Source organism: Melanotaenia boesemani, chromosome 2, assembly GCF_017639745.1.
Source record: "Melanotaenia boesemani isolate fMelBoe1 chromosome 2, fMelBoe1.pri, whole genome shotgun sequence".
NCBI lineage: Eukaryota > Metazoa > Chordata > Actinopteri > Atheriniformes > Melanotaeniidae > Melanotaenia > Melanotaenia boesemani.
The window spans coordinates 1685874-1704980 of NC_055683.1; the positions used below are offsets into that span (position 1 = coordinate 1685874).

The 19107-nt window shown below is 44.2% G+C and overlaps 1 protein-coding gene and 1 long non-coding RNA gene across 2 annotated transcripts in view; both read left to right on the top strand.

Moving 5' to 3' along the window:
* The window catches only part of prr12b (proline rich 12b), a 49701-nt gene that overhangs the window by 4745 nt on the left and 25849 nt on the right, over positions 1-19107 (top strand). The window contains exons 2-4 of the mRNA XM_042000912.1: positions 3119-3270; positions 13937-14014; positions 14138-18396. Of these exons, the coding sequence (XP_041856846.1) occupies positions 3119-3270; positions 13937-14014; positions 14138-18396 (4489 nt within the window). The remainder of the gene's footprint in view (positions 1-3118; positions 3271-13936; positions 14015-14137; positions 18397-19107) is intronic.
* LOC121650466 lies at positions 6134-7256 on the top strand. Its single transcript, XR_006012281.1, has 3 exons — positions 6134-6655; positions 7030-7093; positions 7170-7256. It is a non-coding gene; the product is annotated as an uncharacterized LOC121650466 (long non-coding RNA).

Below are 19107 nucleotides of genomic sequence, written 5' to 3' on the forward strand. Positions count from 1 at the left end.
CCTGAGGAGCTCAGGGCAGCCAACACTGTAAGCACTTTTAAAACTAAATTAAAAACTTACCTTTATAGAATGGCTTTCTTATTATGAATTTGTTTTTATTCTTTAATTTTATTGTCTCTTTTGAATTCATGTTTTATTGTTTTACCTTTGTGTTCTTAAATGCTGTGAAGCACTTTGTAACTTTGTTTCGAAAAGTGCTATACAAATAAAGTTATTATTATTATTATTATTATTATTATTATTGGCTGTTCAATGGAAAAAACTAGAAGGTTAGACCTTTACCTGTGTGATGATGAGTGATCAGTTCTGTCTACTGTCTGCTGACAGGATTGATTGACTGATTGATTAAATAATAAATAAAAAGATAAAAAAAATCTACATGTTCAAATAAAAGTAAACAGAAACTTTCTAAAATTTTCTCATTTTCTAAATTTCATTATTGCATTTAGAAAAAGTCAAACAGAGAAATGTAACTATGATATAAATAAACCGTTATTCCCCTTTATTAATTATATAAATATATAAGGTATGAATATACATATATCAGATGCAATAAACATATTTTCTGTTTATATCGCCATATTAAATCATATCTTTAGCCTCAGAAAATAATAGTATTTTATAGACAATAAGTCCATCAGCAGTACCAGGAGAATAAAGATCCCAGTTTATCCGAAATATGAATTATGCTATAAAGCTAACGATGTTTCAGTCAAGATGCAGTTGGAATGTGAAAACAATTCATTTGACTTTATTATTGTACTATAAATATATTACATAAGACTATTTACATATCATATGTCAATATATACATCTGTATATATTTTTGCTAATAAAAGTACACATTGTAGAGAATGCATTAACACATGATTTAAAAAAATGAATGACATTAATAAATTAATGCTCTGACGAAATAACGCGTTAACGTGCTCAGCCCTAATGTTTACTCTTTATTATTGTGTGGTCAAAATTATTGTAGTGCAAAAGGTGTCCACCAGGGGGCAGAAGACAAGTATCACATTGTGTTCAACGGGTTTTAAGTAAAGTTTTTCCCGTAAAATGATGCAAAAGCTCCCAGAAACTGTATCAGATATGATGCATGCGGGTTTAAAGGGCTAAAACAAAACAAAATGTGCAGCGAAGTATTAATGAGAGTTTTTAATTAAAGTTTAATTCCAGTTTTAGAAGTTTTGGCTGTTCTGTGTTGTGATTATAAAACTGCTAACTCATCACTAGGAAGGCAGAACACACATGTTCAGTCAGTTTCAGGAATTTCATTCAGTGAATGAACTACAAACATAATATTTTAGAAATGCAATCTCTTATTCAAAGCTAAATTATCTATATTTAATATATTTATATTGCAAGCCAAATTGTTTTGCTACTTTTTTTGCATCACAACCTGGAATCTAAAAGAAAACCAGAATGTAGCACAAAAGAAAAATATGCACCTAAAACAAAGAATCACAATATCATTTAAACAAAAGACCAATTAAAAACCACGAGTCCTCCGTAAGACAGAAAACAAAGAGCCAGGGTTTTTCTATTTATCATCCCAATTGTCTTGATTCATCTTCCCTAACGAAAATCCAGCATCCAGAGAAGTCCAGGCTCTGGTTTGTTCTTCCAGTGTGATCCACTCCAGGTTTTAATGCTTCCAACCACAAATATGGCTGAAATGAAGCATTGCAAAAGCATGAACACCATTAGTTCTTCTACATTTTTCTCTCCGTTTAATGTAGGAAAAAATAAGAACATGTAGTTTTCTTGACAGATTGTTCTTGGCCTGGTGGTCAGGAAGAGGGGACCATGTGTACAATATCGCTTATCCAGAGGCCTCATTTAGGCCTCAGAGTTGTTATGTTGGTGCAGATTCTCAGTCCAGACCAGGATCCTGGGAGCCTGAATGAAAATAGCTGGATGTCTTTGCTATATTATCAGGCTGCATTCCCACCAGGATAGTCCGGCAGACTCGGTCTGATTGGGGACTCGGTTCAGTTGGTGGGTGCTGGACTTCTCAGACTAGTCGCACCTTTTAAATAACGTGTTCCCCTCCCTGCCAGAGCCGGCGCTGCATCAAGAATTACTGAAGGAGAAGACGCGTCAACCAACAAAGAAGAAAACTGGCTCACCATGACGTCCCCACGACTTCCTCTGCCATGTTGGGGGAACCTGCTTCTGTTTCCGTCTTCCAGGTTTCTCTCCAGTAAACCGTGTTAGAAACATGCTAAAAACACGCTCCTCGCCGTGATCAGCTGACAGGAAGTGAGCGGTGGTTACGGTGCAGAAACTCTGATCCTACAATCTGCTGAAGGACGGATGAAGTTCAGGTTTAGAGGTTTCCGCCTGTTCCAGTCTCAGACGTGGAGTTAAGTGGTGTTGGTGGAAGTTCCTACACCTGCCATCACGTTATTAACTACTGACCATTAAATCTAGACGGATGGATTAAACCTGCCAGGCTTCACCATCATTTCTAGCTTCATTATTGATCTGAAATCAGATTTATGATCTGTTCATCTGTCTGGATTCATTTCTGATCAATTCATATATTCTGGGTTTTCTAAAAGGAAAAGACAGACGTCTGGATGTTCAGGATTCATCCATTTAATACGTCTGGTTTAAGCTAAAGAAGCAAGAATATGAGGAAATAGCTTCAATTATTACAGAAACAATAAAATATAAAAAACCTGGATCTCCTCATTGGGCCATCCTCATCCTGAGTCCTGATGATGGACAGCTTGGGTCCTTGGTGAACTGGATGTGTTGATGCTTCTACTGGAGCTGTGTTTTCCACTAGCTGCTGGTTTCCCATCGCAGCCTGATACTGAATGTGGGAGTTTTATTTTGGAGAGATCTTAAGTCCAGTAATGAAACTTTTTAAATGAAAAGTATATTTAGTCTGGAGGATGTTTAGTGGATCCAGAAGTCGGGTTTGGTGGATTCTTCGGGGTCAGAAACCGTGTTGTTGAATAAGTATGTTCACATTAAATTTTTATTTCCAGCCAGGAACTGTTGTGGATGGTATGTCCTGGATCTGCTGGAAAGAATCTCATCTTTAACATGAACAACTGACTTTCTGATGTGAAAATGAAACTTATGAACATGTTTTCCTCAGTGTTGTGTACGGGAGCGCCGGATCATCCCAACCAGACTCCGAACTCCTCCACCGGCAGATCTACGCCCCCCACACCCTCCAAGGCTATGCAACCAGCAACCACTCTAGAAGCTCGAGACCGGCTGCAGCCTGGGGGGCTGCCGGCCGCCCACTGGGTAAGAGAACCTGTACTTCCACATCAGTGCTGCACTTGTTTCTAGTTTGTCTAAAAAAAGTCTGAACTAACGGAGCTCTGGGCAGCCGAATATTCGGACTCGAGGAAACAAGTTGGGGGATTTTTATAGGATCAGTATCAGAAAATACACAATAATAAAGAGATGAAACCTGAAATTTGCTGCTGTCAGTTTGTCTAAAAGTTAAGAAAGTAAGGTATGAATATACCTTTAGGTCCATATCTGTAATTCTCTTCACACTGTAGGGAAAGGTCATCAACCCCAGACTCAGGATCGTAGTTTAGTATGAGAGCAAAAGACAGAAAATGACAGGATGAGAAGCAAAAGTTTGATGTTCTCTTTGGTTCATTTAAACTTCAGTTTGACAAGAAAAAAACAGATCAGGGACTGAACCAGAACCACATATCACAGATACCAACAGGGGTCTTTCTGTGCGGAGTTCGCATGTTTTCCATGTATGTGTGGGCTCTCTCAGCTGGGAGAATCCTTGGGTCCCTGGGCCCTTCATTCTGGCCGCCCTGGACGGCCGGTGCCTGGTGAAGTCGGCTCAACAAAGAGAAATGTTGGTTCTTTTTCTCTTTCACAAGTGCCAGACAGAACACTTCTCTTCATTTTAATAAATGTGCTTGTTGTTCAACAGTTCAACTAGAGAAAGTGGGTCAGGGAGAATGTCAAGGTGGAGGCTGGATGAGGTGAGGGACCCAAGTGCAGGCTGCTGAGGCAGGAGGCAGACTGGTGCAGAAGTAGGTATATTTACATAAACTGAAGATGAACATGGAGACAACAGAGGACACATGATGGTAGCACGATATGAAAACTTAAAAATGAACTGGCAGAGAATAAATGAAACCGAGGGACATACACATAGAGGAGAACTAACAAGAAAACAGGTGAAGTGAGTTAACCAAATCAACTCAGGCGCACTAATGACAGGAAGCAGAAAGCAAAACAGAACACACAAGGGAAAACCTACAAAATAAGACAGGGAAAACAGAACTAAACATGACAAGACTAAATCGAAACCCACAGACATGACAGAGAAGGGGATAGCTTTAAGGGTCTCCTGCTATGCTACATGAGCTAAACACCACCCCCACAGGAGCATTCAGCAACAACAAAACCAGTTGTTTTCCTGGTCTTTTTGCTCCTGAAGCAACTTTTCTGAGGGTTTAGTAACCATGCTACTCTGGTCTGTTGCCTCCACTATCTGAAAAACTTTGATAGAAACAGCTGCTAAACTTTCCACTTCCACACCGAGGTCAGGAGGCAGAGGAGAGATGATTATGATGTGTTGCAGTTGTCTCAGAATTCTGATCAGCCGAGAATATGTGAAGGCATCACTAGGAAGTTGGCGTTCCAGCTGCACCAACATGGAAAAAATGGATGTCTTCAAAACAGCCAAAGTGTGAGCATCTACAAAGCTGTACAAACCTAGAAAAAAACCACAAACCCTTTGTAAAAATGTGCACCGTGAGAACAGCAGCCAATGTTGGCGATAATGATTAATAAAATGCACATGTTGACGCAATTTTTCACAAACAAACCCGCCGACAACTCACTGCTCTTAACACTAGAAACTATAATGATTTTTTAAAAAAGACAACAATGGACTACGTGTGGTAGCAGCAACCATCTTTATATCTGGAAATTCGGGGTCCTCTGAAACTTAAGAGTTCGCTGCTCAGAAAAACGAGATAATTTTTTCATTTCTGGGAAGAATTCCTTGGAATTCCAAGTTCCGAGGACAACTGGAAACGCACTGTTACTCCTGGATGAAACTGCAGCTAGCTTCAGGCCTAGCTCCCTTCACTTTACCCAGCACCTAGCAGCAGCTAGCTTTAGACTTACCTCCCTTCACTTTACTTAGCAGCTAGCAGCAACTAGCTTCAGACTAAGCTCCCTTCACTTTACCCAGCACCTAGCAGCAACTAGCTTCAGACTTAGCTCACTTCACTTTACCCAGCACCTAGCAGCAACTAGCTTCAGACTTAGCTCACTTCACTTTACCGAGCAGCTAACTTCAGACTTAACTCCCTTCACTTTACCTAGCAGCTAGCAGCAACTAGCTTCAGACTAAGCTCCCTTCACTTTACCCAGCACCTAGCAGCAACTAGCTTCAGACTTAGCTCACTTCACTTTACCGAGCAGCTAACTTCAGATTTAACTCCCTTCACTTTACCTAGCAGCTAGCAGCAACTAGCTTCAGGCTTAGCTCCCTTCACTTTACCCAGCACCTAGCAGCAACTAGCTTCAGACTTAGCTCACTTCACTTTACCCAGCACCTAGCAGCAACTAGCTTCAGACTTAGCTCACTTCACTTTACCGAGCAGCTAACTTCAGACTTAACTCCCTTCACTTTACCTAGCAGCTAGCAGCAACTAGCTTCAGACTAAGCTCCCTTCACTTTACCCAGCACCTAGCAGCAACTAGCTTCAGACTTAGCTCACTTCACTTTACCGAGCAGCTAACTTCAGACTTAACTCCCTTCACTTTACCTAGCAGCTAGCAGCAACTAGCTTCAGGCTTAGCTCCCTTGACTTTACCCAGCACCTAGCAGCAACTAGCTTCAGACTTAGCTCACTTCACTTTACCGAGCAGCTAACTTCAGACTTAACTCCCTTCACTTTACCTAGCAGCTAGCAGCAACTAGCTTCAGACTTAGCTCCCTTGACTTTTCCATGCAGCTAGCAGCAACTAGCCCAGACCTAGCTCCCTTCACTTTACCCAGCAGCTAGTAGCAGCTAACTTCAGACTTAACTCCTTTCACTTTACCCAGCAGCTAGCAGCAGCTAACTTCAGGCTTAGCTCCCTTGACTTTACCCGGCATCTAGTAGCAGCTAGCTTCAGGCCTAGCTCCCTTCACTTTACCCAGCAGCTTGCAGCAGCTAGCTTTAGACTTACCTCCCTTCACTTTACTTAGCAGCTAGCAGCAGCTAGTTTCAGGCCTAGCTCCCTTGACTTTTCCCTGCAGCTAGCAGCAACTAGCTTCAGACTTAGCTCCCTTCACTTTACCCAGCAGCCAGCAGCAGCTAATTTCAGGCTTAGCTCCCTTGACTTTACCCAGGAGCTAGCAGCAGCTAGCCTTAGGCTTAGCTCCCTTGACTTTACCGAGCAGCTAGCTGCAGCTAGCTTTAGGCTTAGCTCCCTTCACTTTACCCAGAAGTGGCGAAACAGACACGGAACTGTCTGTGTGGTGTTTATTGCTAAAGCGAGAGGGGTCTGGCTGCAGAGCTCCACTGTGGAGGTAGTTCTGGTGCAGGCTCCACTTTCAGATCACCTCCATCATAGGCTCACCCCCCTCCAACTCCACCTGGGAGACCACTACACGAAGAAGAACAGATTGAATGCATAAGACTCCACAACCGTGGTAGGTTTCTCTACATCTTAATGGCTTTTCAATACTTGTTAGCGACGTATCTGTCGTTATAATCAGCATTATATCTAAAGCAAATAAGGTCAGCGAATGTTCCAGCGGGCTACAGCCATGTATAGCTTTGATTGTTTAGAGGTGGTTAAACAATGATTCGTGAACGAGTGCTCTCAGTGTTATGAAACTGTTTAGCTTGAACTTGTAGCAGAGTTAGTATAGTTTTTCCATTAGGTTTTATTTTTTATCCATCAACATGCAGGCCCAGACTGAAATACATTGTTTTCACAAGATCTTGTTGGGCTGATATGTGGTTTAAACTATGTGTCATGTCCAGCAGCTATTCTGGCTTTTATAGATGCATTTATTTTCAGTTTTAGAAAACTTTTGCAGTCACTAAATCCTGGATAACTGAAAAGAGTTGGTTTGCAAATACAGGTAAAACTTTAAAGCAAGTCTTATTTATTCAGCAGAACTGTGAAAAACACACTGATCTATTAACTCCTTTCTTCAGTGCTGGGGTTTTCCAGAACAACCATGAGAGAAAGACTGTGGCATCTTTATGCTCCAGGTGAGATACATTACCTGTCTGGATAAATTCTGCTGACTGTAAAGCTGCTCATATTAACTCGTTTTTATTCATTGTACACCCAGGATGCTGTACTGGATGCCTACTATAATTATCCAATTCAATTTATTGATAGAGTGCTTTAAACACAACACTGTGGGTCAAATGGACTTTACTTTCTACTCATAGTAAATCGACTTATTAACCTCGCCCCCCTTTTTTCTTTTCTTTTTTTTTAACCATGGCATTTGCCCATTGGGCAAAGCCCTCTTGCGAGGTGGCGTACCAAACGGAAGAAGAGGATGCTGGATGTCATCACCAAGGCTTGTAATGTGTTTATGCCCCAGATTAATTATACACTGAATATATCTTTTCTGTTTTCCCTGAGGACCAGGACCAGCTGCACACTCTGCAGGCTTTTTTTCTGGTTGTATGTATTTGTTTTTGCACCAGTTTTGTTGTAGAAGACTAACTTTGTTCCCACTTTTCTAAAGAACCACGAGGTGATTCATAACTGCAGGAAAGCAGCACGGTGGCTGGGGAAACAAAAACCTTTTTTACGGCACAGTGGAGCTGCCTGATGTGTTGGGAGGAGAAGGTGTCAGAGCCTGCAGAGCTCTTCATAAACTCTTGCAAGAAGACAGCGACAGTATTGATGAACATGAGGGAAATTATTTTGGAGCCTTTTAAGTTTATTTTTGAGAAAATTTGGATGTTCTCAGCATGTGGATGTTTGTGGAGGAGATGGCGGATCACCAGTGTTCTCTGTTATACTGTGAACGTGGAGCTTCAACAATAAAGGACTTAAAGACACAAGAATGCTTGATTATGTTTGTATTTTTATTATTGAGTATGGAATGATGCCCTGTTTATACCATGATGGAAGCTAAAGATAAGTTGATGTGTTTCACAGATGCAGCTCAGCTTTAAATGGACAAATAAATGGTGGCTCAATTTTGGGGAAAAAACATGGGAAAGATTTAAAGTCGGGCAGATTTAGACAGAACTGTACAGTATAAAAGAAAGATGTCAAGATATTACATGTTAGATGTTATAACTTTCTGTAAAATCCCAAAACTATTGTGGACATTTAGCTTTGTATAAAACCTCTAAGTCTTCACATGTTCTGGTAACTGTACAGCTCAGTTTCCACTGAGCCGTTCGGTTCGGGCCGGTGCGGTCCGTTATTTTGTGTGTTCCCATTATAAAAGTCGCTCATACAACCGAACCATACCACACCATTTATGGACCACCTTCAGTTGTGGGTCCATAGGAAAATGCTATGGTGTGGTTAAGGCGGAGCTACTGGCATCTAACGCTAAAATCCACGGAACGGACTGACAGACGAAAAAACGTCACTGCCCACGACAAAGCAAGCGGGAAACAAACACAGCGTTGCCGTTTAGTTCATGTTGCCGTTGGATGGTGGAAGGATACTTGTAAAAGGAGGCCAGCAAACAACAGAAAGGTCTGGTCGTACGATGCGGCATGTATTGTTCGTACAAAGACCCGAAAGCCAAGCAGAACAAAAATGGAGGCTGATTGGCCTCCATTGTTGTTTGAAGTGTCACGTTTGTTGTTGTCGTGCTAGTATGACGCCACTCTAGGCATTTGGCCTAAACCCCACATGCCCATTGGCAGTCCAATTTGCAGTGGGAGCACTCACCTGATTTGGCTGGACCATTGTAAATCTTACGAACTGTACCGAACCACTCAGTGGCTCATGAATGAAATGAAATGAAATGAAATTAAATTAAATGAATGAATGAAAAATACTTTATTAATCCCAAAGGGAAATTCAATATTGTAGTAGTAGTAATTTTTTAGTAAAACAATCACATTAATTAATTAAGGGCTTTGTTCTTCAGCCTGATAGCTGCTGGAAGGAAGGATCTTCTGTATCTCTCTGTCTTGCATCGGACTTGAACAAGCCTCCCACTGAACACACTCTGTTGTTTCGTCACGGCGTTGTGTAGAGGGTGTGAAGGATCTTCCATTATCTTCGTCAGCTTGTACAGAATTCTTTTTTTGATGATCAACTCCAGCGGCTCCAGAGTTACTCCAAGCACAGAACCGGCTTTCTTGATCAGTTTGTTAATTCTTTTCAAGTCTCTGGTTCTGATGCCGCTGCCCCAGCAGATTGCTGCAAAGCTGATTGCACTTTCAACAACAGACCTGTAGAACATTTGCAACATTTTGGTGCAGACGTTAAAAGATCTCAGCTTCCTTAAGAAGTAGAGTCTGCTCTGACCTTTCTTGTAAATGTACTCAGTGTTGCTTTTCCACTCAAGTCTGTTGTCCAGCTGAACTCCAAGGTACTTGTATTCCTCCACCACCTCCACCTCCTCTCCCATGATGGAAACACTTCTATGTGTGTTCTTGTTCCTCCTGAAGTCAACAATCATCTCCTTTGTTTTCTTGGTATTCAAGATGAGATGATTGTCACCGCACCATTTCACAAACTGACCGACCAGTTCTCTGTACTCTGCTTCTTGTCCATCACTGATACACCCAACAACTGCTGAGTCATCAGAGTATTTCTGCAGATGACAGAACTCAGAGTTGTACTGGAAGTCTGAGGTGTACAGCGTGAATAGAAATGGTGAAAGTACAGTCCCTTGTGGTGTTCCAGTGCAGCTGACCACCATCTCAGACACACAACCTTTCAGTCTCACAAACTGTGGTCTGTTTGTGAGGTAGTCGTAAATCCAGGTGGTTGTGGAGGGATCCACCTGGAATTTCTGCAGCTTCTCACACAGCAGAGCAGGCTGAATCGTATTAAAAGCACTTGAGAAATCAAAGAACATGACCCTCAAAGTGCTGCCTGACTGGTCCAGATGAGAGTGGGCTCTCTGAAGCAGGTATATGATGGCATCTTCAACCCCAAGCCCATTACGGTATGCAAACTGTAGTGGGTCCTGAAAGGTGTTCACCTGCTTGCTGAGGTGAGCCAGTAAGAGTCTCTCCAGGACTTTCATGACGTGAGATGTCAGGGCGACTGGTCTGTAGTCTTTTGGTTCAGCTGGTTGTGGTTTTTTAGGCACTGGAACAAGGCAGGATGTTTTCCACAGCACCGGGATTCTTTTCTGGCTCAGGCTGGTGTTGAACAGGTGCTGGAGAATCGGACATAGCTGTTTTGAGCAGGTCTTGAGAACTCTGGGACTGACACCATCTGGACCTGCAGCCTTGTTCTGGTTCAGTTTCACCAGTTGTTGCATGACTTGGTTACAGGAGACAGACAGAGTGGAGGTGGAGGCAGAGGAGGTTTCAGGAAGTCCTGATGTGGAGGGAGATGAGGTTGTGTCCAGGTCCTTGACTGAGCTGCAGGGTGACAGAGTGGAGGTGTGACAGGAAAGCTGTGGGCTCATGGAGGGTGTGTGGCTAGTTGGGGTTGAAGCAGGAGATGAGCTAAACCTATTGAAGAACATGTTCAGTTCATTCACTCTGTCCAGACCTCCATCAGTCTGATCCTCCTTTATCCCGAAGCCAGTGATCTTCTTCATTCCTGACCACACATCCCTCACATTGTTTTTCTGAAGCTTACTTTCCAACTTCTTCCTGTAGTCCTCCTTGCACTTCTTCATTTGTGTTTTAAGTTGTTTTTGTGTGGACTTCAATAACTCCCTGTCTCCATCCCTAAAAGTTTTCTTTTTGATGTTCAGCAGCTTTTTCAGGTCACTGGTGATCCAGGGTTTGTTATTGGGGAAGCACCTCACTGTTCTTGTTGGAACGGTGCTGTCCACACAGAAGTTAATATAATCTGTCACACACTCAGTCAAGGCATTGATGTCATCTCCATGAGGTTCACATAGGACGTTCCAGTCTGTAGCCTCGAAGCATCCTCTCAGAGCATCTTCAGCTTCATTAGACCAGGTTCTAATAGCCTTTCTAATGACTGGTTGTTGCTGAACGATGGGCTTGTAGGAGGAGGAGAGAAGAACTAGGTTATGGTCTGATCTTCCTAAAGGTGGCAGGGCAAAGGAGCTGTATGCATTTTTAATATTTGCATAAAATAAGTCCAACGTTTTGTTTTCTCTGGTGGAGCAGCTGACAAACTGTTGGAAAGTTGGTAGAGTTGCAGAGAGGGAGATGTTGTTAAAATCTCCAGAGATCGCCACAAATGCGTTTGGATGTTGTGTTTGAAGCCTGGCCACTACAGAGTTAATGACATCACAGGCTGCGTCTGGAGCGGTACCAGGTAATATATATACCGCTACCAGAATAACGCATGTGAACTCTCTGGGTAAATAATACGGGCGGAGACTCACAGCTAGCAGTTCAATGTCTCTTTTGCAGATCTTCTCTTTAACAGTGACATGTTCAGGATGACACCAGCGCTGGTTTACCAGCACCGCAATTCCACCTCCCTTCAGCTTCCCGCTGAGTTGTTTATTGCGGTCTGCACGGACCGTCCTGAAGCCGTGTACAGACGCATTACAGTCTGGGATGTGTTCATGCAGCCATGTCTCGGTGAAGCACATAATACTGCACTCTCTGTATTCTTTAAGAGACCTGGTTAGCACCTGAAGTTCATCAATTTTGTTAACTAGCGATCTCACGTTTCCCATAACAACCGTTGGAAGAAACGGTTTGAATCGCCACCGTTTTTCTCTCTGCCTCGCTCCTGCCCTGCATCCTCTTCTCTTTCTTTTCAACTCCGTTGGGATTTGAAGTGTTGTTTCACTGATAATCTTGAGTTTGGAGAGTTTTATCAGTTGATCCCGATGGTAAACAAGTCTCGTTGCCATGGAGACTCACAATAACAAGTCTTGCAAAAAAGAAAAAATATTCAGAAAAATCTCCCGTATAGCACAGCCTCTGACCAGCGCGAAAAATCTACCCGAACAGACACAGATTGACAGCTGATGTCTTAAAAAAGACGGCTATATTGTAAAAAATCACAAGTTAAAAACAGAGCTACTACAATTGCTGCTGCCACCTAGCGGCGCATTCTAGAAAGTATAAAAAATATATGATATATATATATCCTGCAATCCTGCTTACATCAGATGTGTTATTGCCATCAGATTCACAATCAGCTCATATTTTCCACCACATGGTGAAATGTCTCAGTTTCATCCTCTGACATATTGTTCAGCCTCTGCTGGGAATAAAATGTGGTTTGGTGAGATTTTACATTTATCTTACACAGCGTTCCAGGTGTTTGAGAATTTTGGAAATAGATATTAAATTCATTTAAAAAAATGTCAGTTGACAGATGGATCCAATTGTCTGTGATTTTTCACAATACTTTCCAGTTTATGGTAGAACGCTTGATTTGTAGCCATCAGTTCAACTAAGTGGTTAATAGAAGGGCTGGAGTCTATTCAAGTAATTACCAGACAAGAGGCAAGATACACTCTGGACAGGTTGCCAGTTCATTGCAGAGCTAAAAATATACATACCTGCAAAAAGTTGGATATTTCTGTTTAACCAGATTCCTGAACCAGGAAGCTGGATTTTATCTTATGGAGGTAACATCGATGTTAACCCAGGGTTTTCTGTACAACGAAGCTGGTTTACCTTTTACTGGGTAAGTCGCCATGGTAACTCATGCTGAACGGCTAGCCTGCTCTGCAGCAGGTTACGTCCTGGATCAGAGATCAACGAGTATAAAAGCTCCACCTCCTGATCAATCATATCTCTTGGAAAATGTCCCACCCAACAGAGGACGCTAGGAGAGGAAGCTTTTTTGGGACAGATGTATCCTTTAGATGAAGAAATGAAGCCTGGTCTCCGAGAGCTTTGAAGAATATTTCTCTCCTTGTTCTGGACTTGTTCCCAAGTCTGTTTAGCTCCACCAGGGTTGATCTGAGATAAGGACAATGCTAATAGTAATGCTCAAATATGGAAGAAATGAATTTATAGAACCACAACTACTCTTGTCGTCATGGTGAGGAATTAATATTCCAACATGCTCTCACACAGGAGCCTCTACAGATGGAAAATACAAAGGAAAGGAAGGAACTGAGGAAGCTCCGCCCCAAACGTCTGGGCTGTAATAATCAGTGATATATGTTTATATTGTCCCATCAATGAATATTATAGAATCTCACCAATTTACGGATCAACAGAGTTGGGAGTTTTCTGGCAGCATTCCTTCCTGGCTGTTGCTATGGTAACAGTTTTACTTCGGGCCTGAATGATGCGTTTTACCCTCTTTATATTTCTTAAGAATAATGGTCTGCTTCTCCATGGTAAAGTAGCTTCTCTGCAGGATTTCTCCATGTCTGTGATTGGTCAGACGATGTAAACGCCGCCCCTTTTATGTGAGTGTGCTCTGATCCAGATGGAAAACCCTGGATTGGATTAGGTGTTGATAACAAGCTTCGTAGTGCCGCTGATCAGGATCTGAATGTCTGGGTTTGCAGGAATCAGAGAGATATCTGGGATAGTCCAGCTTCCTGGTTCAGGCATCAGGTGCTTCCATATGAATACTGAAGAGAGATGTTTGTCTTTCCAGATGGGAAAATGATTTTTTTTGTTCCACACAAAGGAGCAGGATGTAAATTCTTGCTAATAACATGCTGCTTTAAAAGCTGCAGAATGAAAATAGAAGCCCAACTTTGAAGAGGTTATAGATGATCCTTGTTGTGATTGTAAATGAAGTAAGGGTAATTATTTGTTGCTAGGTCTGTCAGGGCTGTTTGAACCCAGCCTTCACCATGCCAGCCCCTCAGGTCCTGACTGCTCTGTCATGAATCTGATTTCAGCTCTGGAGTCCCAGGGTCCACAGCCAATGCCCTCTGCCTCCCTCCTGTCTCAGTTTCGGACTCCATCTTGGCAGAGTGGTAAGTATCAATCTTATCAACAATAAATTAAAGTTTGTTGTCTGGAACAGGACATTTTCTTTGTTTAATGTAAGTACTGGCTTACTTTGACCAACACTGTTTATGTGCTGTTGTGTCCTGTAGCCATGCACACGCCAGCCCCAGCGGAGCTCTTTATTTCAGGGGCACTCCCAGGTTCCGGCTCCCTTCCCTCTTCCTCAACCCTCTCTGCATACCAATATCCTGGCTCCTTTTCTGGACGATCTTTTACATCCTCCCTATCCTTGCAGGATGCACCAACATTTAGCCCAGCTTCCAATGGTTTACTATCCCCACATGATCCTCTGCTGCACATCAAAACACCCGCCCAATCCAGCTTGGGCTTTGAGAGGTTGCTGTCTTCTCCAAGCGTCACCTACAGGGGCTCCCATGAGCCCCAAACCCCTTCTCAGATCCCTTCCACCTCTTCCAGCTGCCACCTGACCCCTCCCCCATTCGACCTGTTGTCCTCTCAGCTATATAATGCCTCCATGTTCTCTTCTGCTCCAGCTCTGCTACCTGCAGCCCAGCCTCAGCCTCCTCCAGAGAGGGAAGTTTCCCGACAGGACAGTGTGATCAAGCATTACCAGTCTGCGACCTTACAGCAATACGCCAGCTGTGGTGGGTCATCTGGCTACCAGCAGATAGTCAGCCAACATCAACATGCAGGAATGCCCTGCAGTCCCCTGGAGGAACAGAGCCCATCCACAGATCTAAAACCCTCACCACAGATGGAATCCCAAACCTATCAACCTATAAGCCAAATTCCCTACACATCCTCATCCTCCAACACCTTCGCTTCCTCTACATCTGCCACAAAGGGACTCAAGACTTCTAACTCCACCAGTGGTTACTCCTCTTCAGGCTCAGCATCATCCTCTTCCCATACCCCACATACTCCACCATTAGCCTCCTCCACCACCTCTTCATCATCCTCAAGTTCCAAGACAAGCATCACCTCCTTACCCAGTTCATCTCATCAGCAGCCACCTTCTCAGTCAGCTTCAGCACTGCTTGCTCTGCCAGTGGTGTCATCTACCCTTGTTCACCAGCCAGCCCCTAAACAATGCCTACCAAACTATGGCTCTCAATCAGTCCTAAAGTCTAACTCAGGCCCATCAGACCAGAGCCCTCCCCAGCCCCAGTCCTACTCCCCCAGCCAGCCCTCATCTACAAACAGGGCCCAGCCCTATGGAGGATTTGGCTCACCTCATGCTCAGGACTTAAGCTCTGTAGCAGGGGTTACTGGGGGGAAATCATTCACTGGTATTGTCTCTGGAGGACGCTCATTCTCTGCTGAGATAGTCTTTAAAGATTCAAGTTTTGCTTCAGCCTCTCTCAGAACAGCAGGCAGTCCTTCCTTAGGGTATGGGAGTGAATCAACAAGGATTGGGCCTGCCGCACACGACGATGGAGGTGGTTCTTCAGGATCAGGGAGTGGTGCTGCTGGTGTTGGAAATGAAAGTACCAGCTCTTACCACCTACCTGAGTCTCGTACGTCACCCTCTGTCAGTTATCCTGCATTGCACTCTCCTGCTGCTGCTCATCCAGCACAATCCCCTGGAGGCCCAGGGGCCACAAAGTACCACTCCTCCATCCTATCTCCTGCTTACATGTCCTCACAGCAAGCTTTTGCTGTTACACGGCAGATTCAGTGCCAGTCTTACCATGTAACGCAAAACAAGCCAAAAACAGAGAAAGACATGTTGCCAGATAAGCGCTCCCAAAACCGGGAAGAGGACAATGATTTCCTAATCAGCCACTTACTACATCCTCAGAGCTCTGCCTCCCTTCCTTCCCAGCATCATTCACATCTTCAGCAGCTCCCCCAGTCCATCTCACAGGCCAGGGATGCAGAAGGCAAGGACATGACCTATGATACCAACAAAATCTCAGATGATCAGTACCACCCTAAGAGTGTGATTTGTACCAATAACACTGTCAGCAGTTTAGGTCTTGGAAATGCAGTTAGTGACACAAGTGGCTTAAATGGGCAGTTAGAAATATCTCTGAAGAAACAGCAGACTAAGTCAAAGTTGACAGTGCCAAAATCCCATACCACCGACTCCCATCCACAGCCACATGAGTTGGGCTCTGTGGTCCATTATGGAAGAGGGGGTCCATATACGCAAAACCTACACTCCCAGCATCCTCATCACCCCTCACATTCACAACAACACCCCCAACAAATCCCAGAGCCTTTCCGATACACTCATCATACACAGACCTCTCAAAGCCATCAGAGCTCGCACTTGCTCAGCCACTCTCACATAGAGCTGAAGAAAACTTCAAACACAGGTGACACTTCCTACTTGTGTAACACAGCAGATGTGCATGCTCAGCAAAGCCAGGCCCCCCTATCTTTGATGGATTCATCACCAGATCCTCCTCAGCCAGCTCACATGATGCAGTCGGTGCTCTCTCATACCACTCATGCCAAGATGGACCCTCAGCAAGCACTTACACAGCAACAACTGCAGCCTGTGACGGATTCAGCAGGAAGAGCTGAGGCTGTGAGGGTGGACCCTCACCCACAGAAGCAGTCCTCACAGCTGCAACTCCAGCTCCAGAACCAAATTTTAGATCCCCACTACAGCCTTGCAGCCCAAACAAGAGATCAGACTCAAGCCGTTCAGAACTCTGTGTCTCGTATAGACGACAGTGGAGGACCAATGGACAGAACTGGGGTTGGGGTGACCGTTAGAGATGGAGATGGTGGAAACCAGCTCAGACAGCAGCACAGAATCACTCCCCACAACCACCCCCAACAACAGACCTCAGAGCTCCATGACTTTCTCACAGAACCAGATTTAGGCATATCTACACCTTCACACCTTCATCATCTCAACCAGTCTTTGGTCCACGGCCACTCCCATGCTCTTCAGGAACAACAAGTACACATCCACCATCAGCTGCCACACACCCAGTTATCCCACACACACACATCCCGGATGACAGTAAATATGGAGGCGCCCCAGCAACCACAACAATCCCAACCAAGGCAGCATGAAGCACAACTGTCACACTCACAGTTAGACCAATTCAAAGAGCACCAGTTTGACACAATAAGCCCAGTGGATAAAGTAGGCCAGAATCCAGTCCAGCAGCAGCGTTTTGCATCTCTAACATCCATCTGCTTTCCAGACTCTCTCTTGCAAGATGAAGACCGCTCTTTTTTTCCAGAGATGGAGGACATATTCTGTTCATCTGAGTATAAGTCCAGCTGTGCTGAAGATTCTGGGGCTAAACTGGGTGGTCAGGAAAACCTTAGTCAAGGTCATGGGCGAGTACAAGAGGGTACCGAGGCCTTAAAAGCAGGTAGCGCTGGAGAAGAATACGATATAGTTGGTCATCGCAGTGATCAAGGCTATGGGCCGTACTGCCTCAACCGTTCAGGAACAGGAACTGGTAACGTACACTTAGACCTTGATTCTCTGAAGACCCACGAGCTTCCTTCAACTGTGAACACTGACCAGCTTGGTCTTATCCAGTCCCAAACACCCTCTATGGGGCTGGGTTCAGCAGCTCAAAGAGATGGCTCAGACAGCAAGCTGATGGGAAACGTGGGCGGAAGCTCCAACACCACTGGTCTAACCTCACCTATCTTCTGTTCGTCTCGACCCAAAAAGCTGCTGAAGACCAGCTCATTTCACCTGCTCAAGCAGCGGCGGGAACCACAACACCAAACAAAGAAAAACTATGCTCAGGAGTATGAGTTTGAAGATGATGAAGATAAAGCTGATGTTCCAGCAGACATTCGCCTCAACAGTCGCCGCATTCCTGATCTCTTGCCAGACTTAGTGTCTAATTGTAGGAGGGTTGCTGGGACTCCAGGGGTAAGTTGTCTCAGTCCAGTGATGGGTGACTTAGACTTCTGTCAGACTTCCAGCTACTGCTCCCTTGGACACACGCCACAACTCCTCCCACATGATGGCCCTAAAAAACGAGGCAGGAAACCAACTAAACCAAAACGTGAAGGCCCTCCTCGCCCTCGAGGTAGACCACGCATACGTCCCCTTCCCGAGCCCCCTTATTGCCGGGGGATGGTAGGGTCAGGGGCTGGTGAAACAAGAAGGGGACGGGGGCGGGGACGGGGACGTGGTAGACGGGAGGCAGGGCTGATGGGCAGTCATCGAAATATGAACAAAGCACAAAGTCTCACATATCATCAGCAGCAACCATACACCCAACAACATTACAGCCAGCAGCCAGACCTTCACCAAGCTCCACAGCAGCAGCTGGAGCATCAGCTGCACCAGCAGCAGCAGCAGCAGGTTTCCTGTGCCCACCACCAGCTCCACCATCAGCAGCATTATTACCAACAGCAGCAACCATCACAGCAAGATCCAGTCACACCTGTCAAGGTAATAATGGTTGAAAGATGAGTTACACTAGGTCAGGAAATGTCACCCTCAGACAGTTTGAACAGGAAGAATGATCTAATACTGAAGTAGAACTAAATTAAATACCTGAAGGTTGAGGTGATTCATTTACTCTTAGGCTAAGACTAAACTTAGTTTTTAACTTTATGTTTGCAGCCAACTGGCGGATTCCACTAGGAGGCACAATGGAGAACTCAGACTTCAGAGTTGCTGAATTTGAAGTGTGTGAACAAAGTGATAAACATGCTAACAACAGCGCAAGTTATTGGTCTGTTCACTCTAAGATTATGGCTGAGAAGAATTACTATAGTTCCATTTCCACACATGGGTCAGGGTCGGTATGCAGGAAAAGGTGCCAGAATATTCAACTCGACTTGGATATTCTCGCCTTCTGCTGGGGCCCCAGTCTTATTGATCTGACCTTAAAGGGAGGAGCTTGACACACTGCAATCTAGTGATTGGTTGACAGATTGGTCAGTTCACATTTTAACAATACGAACAAAGCAGGAACAGCTACATGTTTGAATATACACTAGCTTTTTTGTTGTTTAACCCATAAGAGCACAACTTGACATAAATGTCACATACAGTTTCTGAGACAATTTGCTTCAATTTGCGGTATAAACTCAAAATCCTGTTGAACACAATCCTATACTTGTCTTTTGTCCCCTAATAGATACCCAGAAGCAGAAA